Below are 3,763 nucleotides of genomic sequence, written 5' to 3'. Positions count from 1 at the left end.
CCCCCCCCCGCAATAGCTAGCAATCCAAAACAGTCCACTGGAGCCTGAGCGGTGGGTGTTGCCTTCTGACACACTTCCAGTGATGTCAGGAGGTATGGCATATGCAAATAAGTTATGCTAATGAGCTCCTGCACCTCTTTTTCTACGAAATGACCCCTGATATAACCCATCAGGAAAACAATATTCCACACAGTTTAGACATTCACATTTGACTTTTCCGTATCATTTAAAGTATACTTAGGTAAAGGTTCCTTTGCTCGAAAGCCAGTCGAATCCGACTCTTAGGGTTGCGGTGCTCATCTCCGTTTCAAAGCCGAAGAGCCAGCGCTGTCCAAAGACGTTTCCGTGGTCATGTGGCCGGCATGACTAAACACCAAGCCGCACGGAACGCTGTTACCTTCCCACCGAAGTGGTACCTGTTTATCTACTTGCAATTTCTTGCTTTCGAACTGCTAGGTTGGCAGGAGTTGGAACTAGAGACGGGAGCTCACTCCGTCTTGCGGCACTCGGGTCTCGAACTGCTGAACTACCTGCAGCCTGCAGTTCAGCGTCTTAACCACTTGAGCCACCGCAGCTCCAAAATATACTTACTTCAACATTAAATCCCTGTGCTACAATTGTGCAAAGTGTTCCTGTGACAGTGTGGCACAAGCCAAGCCACAATCCACCACTCCTCCACTCTCTAAGCAGGTTTTAATGTTTTAAAAATCTACAACAGCATGTATACTCTTACAGTGAATGTCAACAACATTCAGGAGTCCAATGATTGCAGCAAGCAGGTCCACGATAAATAACAAATTGTCAACCAGTATTATGCACTGAATTATTTTCCTTCTAGTTGGATTCAGTTTGCAATCTAAAAACAGATCTCCAGAAACCTGTTAACTTCCCTAATGTGGTTAGTTCCCTGCGCCCTCAAAAGTCATTCCTCTTTTGAAGGTTCTGTTGTGTGATTTCCAACATTGCCCTAACAGGAGTCTGGCGGCAGCTAAATACAGAGGTACCATGTAATATTTGCAGGGCTTTTTTTGTAGAAAAAGCCCAGCAGGAACTCATTAGCACAATAGACCACACCCAATAGCAGACACTCATTAGCATATTAGGCCACACCCTTGACAGCACAACACATTAGCATATTAGGCCACACCCCCATGTTACCAGAAGTATAGTCATGCAGCCACACCCACCTTTTGCTTCTTATTCTGTATACCTTGTTGTCAAAACCCAGAGGGTTTTTTTTGTAGCAGGAACTCCTTTGCATGTTAGGCCACACACCCCTAATGTAGAATTCTAATGAGTTTCTGCTGTTGGGTGTGGCCTATTGTGCTAATGAGTTCCTGCTGGGTGTGGCCAACTCAGGAGCCAGCCGGAACTCCGTTCCTGTGCGTTCCTGCCAAAAAATAGCCCTGAATATTTGTCTAGTGTCGCATATTTTACATACACCAGATTTTTGTATTTGCCAAGCTGCAGAATCATTGAGCTACTCATGAAAACAAAAGTCATCACAGGATACACCAACAAACATGGGCATTTGCATCCCTTGAGAGAACCAAGGAACACCAAGAATGTGCCACTTATTCTGTGATTTTTTAAAACTATTTTTTTGCTGTTCCATGTTGTTTCTTGCTGCATTTTTTAGCAGGCATACTTTACGGCTGCTTCACATCCCTTTGACAACACTGTGACTGAGTAACACAGACGCTGGCTATTGCTACAAAGTCATCTAAAGGACTCAGGAGTGAGCAGGGCCGAAGACCAAGCTGAAAGTTGCTAAATGGCTGCACTCATCTCGGCTAAGTAGATTTTGAAAATAAATACTCCCTAGTTCAGTACAGGCAGTACTCAATTTTTTCAAAAGTTAAATTCCTTGATGGCCTTCCCACAAGTTCAACCCAGATCCTACACACACACACCCAATTTCTTTTAAAAGCCATGAACTGGAGCACAGCTACCCCGGCTGCAATGCTTTTTGATCATCCCTGAAAACAATATAGGATTACAAAAGCATATCGTGCAAAGGCAAAAAGAAGGATGCTGAGAATTTTGGGGTGAACATGGTCAGCAAACAAATGTTGTTTTTGACAGCCACATCACTCATGAGCTGAGCCTCAGGTCTCCTCGTCTAACAGCCCTCAATATATTGTATTTATCAGTCTTGAACAAAAATCTTGTATCAGGCATACAAAATGGAAACAAGTCTCCAAAACCGGAACTGAAAAGCGGGAACCTGAAACCATGGCTAAAAATGCAATGGGGATTGTCTGCCAATTACCCCGAGCACAAAATCCTCCCTGCTTCTTTGTGAGTTCGTAGGGGAATTTTTAACAGGTTCATAGAATCATAGAGTTGGACGGGACCACCAGGGTCATCTAGGCAGGAAATTCACATTCATGCAGTTTGCTTTCAAAGGTTTTGCAGTGGCGAATGAATTTTGTAAAAAGTCATTGTACCTGATAAATGAAATAACTCTGCATTAGAAAAATAATTGTAAATGGAATAATGTGGCTTTGGGATGAAAATATTGTAATTTTAACCTGGTTAAAACTGGATTCAAACCGTCAAGGTAGCTGGAAGGAGCTGGGGGAGGGAGGGGGAATTGCCAAGAGGAAAAACTGCTGAGGTGAAGTCCATGGCCATTGTTCTGCATTTAATAAAAACACATTATGGATCCCCTGAACAAAACTGGAATTCTGTCTGTGGCACTGTAGCAATGCAGGACTTTCCCAAGCATCTAGCTAGAATCAGTTGTGGAAGCCCTGTGCTGTCGTTGACAGATGAGAAGTTTCTGAGAATGCATCACAGTTTAGGCCAGTTCTTGGTAGAAAACAACTGCTACAACCACTGTTTTGAAACTTCAGACCAGTTCAAGTAACTTTCAATAAAATGGATATTCCAGTGTCCCTCATCCCTTTTCATTCAACTTGGAAATCCCCATTTTGATTTCCGCCTTGTGCAAAGCAAACCTAGGAGCACTTTCTGTTTCCCTGTACTGAAACTGCCTGCCAAATTTTAAGCACTATTTCCCCCCATATAAATGGCTTTAAAAAAAATAATAACAGCAGCAAAACGCGGACAGGGCCGGCCCGAGGTTTTTTTGTGCCCTAGGCGGGGCTACCTTCTGGTGCCCCCCCACACATGCCCAATTACAGGGTTGCCAACCTCCAGGTGGGGTCTGTAGAGAAGGAAGTCCGTGATCCGCTGCAGCCGGCGGCAGGCTCTTAGCGCTGGGACTGTTCTTACCTGGGTCCGGAGAGGCTGGGGAGTGGAGCGGGCGTGCTTCCCAAGCAGCGCCGGGCTTCTCCTCTGCTCCGCCTTCCCCACCCCAAAAGCCACGCCGGGGGAGCCGCCACCAGGGGAGCCTCCACAGTGGGCAAAGGTGCGCTCCGGCCTCTCCCCAGGGCCCCAAAGGCGTCCTGGCTGCAAGAAACGAGGCTGGCGGAAATCCGCGTGACTGGATCCTCCTCCTCCCCCAACGGCCAGTCGACAGGCCCGGGCAGCCATGTGCGCCGCTTCCTTTCCTTCCCCGTGGCGCCCAGCATCCAGGGTTGAGGCGGGCCAGGAGGCAGAGAGCGGGTCGGGCAGAGGGGTGGCGCGTCGGTGGGGGAGGGTGGCTTGGGGCTGCCGGTGGCGGGCCAGTCGTCATCGTCGTCTTGCCGGGGGGCTGCCGCGCTGGCTCTTCCCCCCTACGCCCGAGGAGACCAGCCCCCGGGGGGGGCTCCCGAGGAGGACGGAAGGGAGTCATTTTTTAGGCAAATGCCTAGTT

The 3,763-nt window shown here is 47.8% G+C and overlaps 1 protein-coding gene across 1 annotated transcript in view; it reads right to left on the bottom strand.

Annotated features, from left to right (window-relative positions):
* The window catches only part of XYLT1 (xylosyltransferase I), a 274,833-nt gene extending 271,332 nt beyond the window's left edge, over positions 1-3,501 (bottom strand). The window contains exon 1 of the mRNA XM_015412172.1: positions 3,241-3,501. Within this exon, the coding sequence (XP_015267658.1) occupies positions 3,241-3,501 (261 nt within the window). The remainder of the gene's footprint in view (positions 1-3,240) is intronic.
* Positions 3,502-3,763: the final 262 nt, after the last annotated feature.

Source organism: Gekko japonicus, unplaced genomic scaffold (genome assembly GCF_001447785.1).
Source record: "Gekko japonicus isolate JY-2015 unplaced genomic scaffold, Gekko_japonicus_V1.1 scaffold2238, whole genome shotgun sequence".
Lineage (NCBI taxonomy): Eukaryota > Metazoa > Chordata > Lepidosauria > Squamata > Gekkonidae > Gekko > Gekko japonicus.
This window is presented reverse-complemented; position numbering and strand designations above follow the sequence as displayed.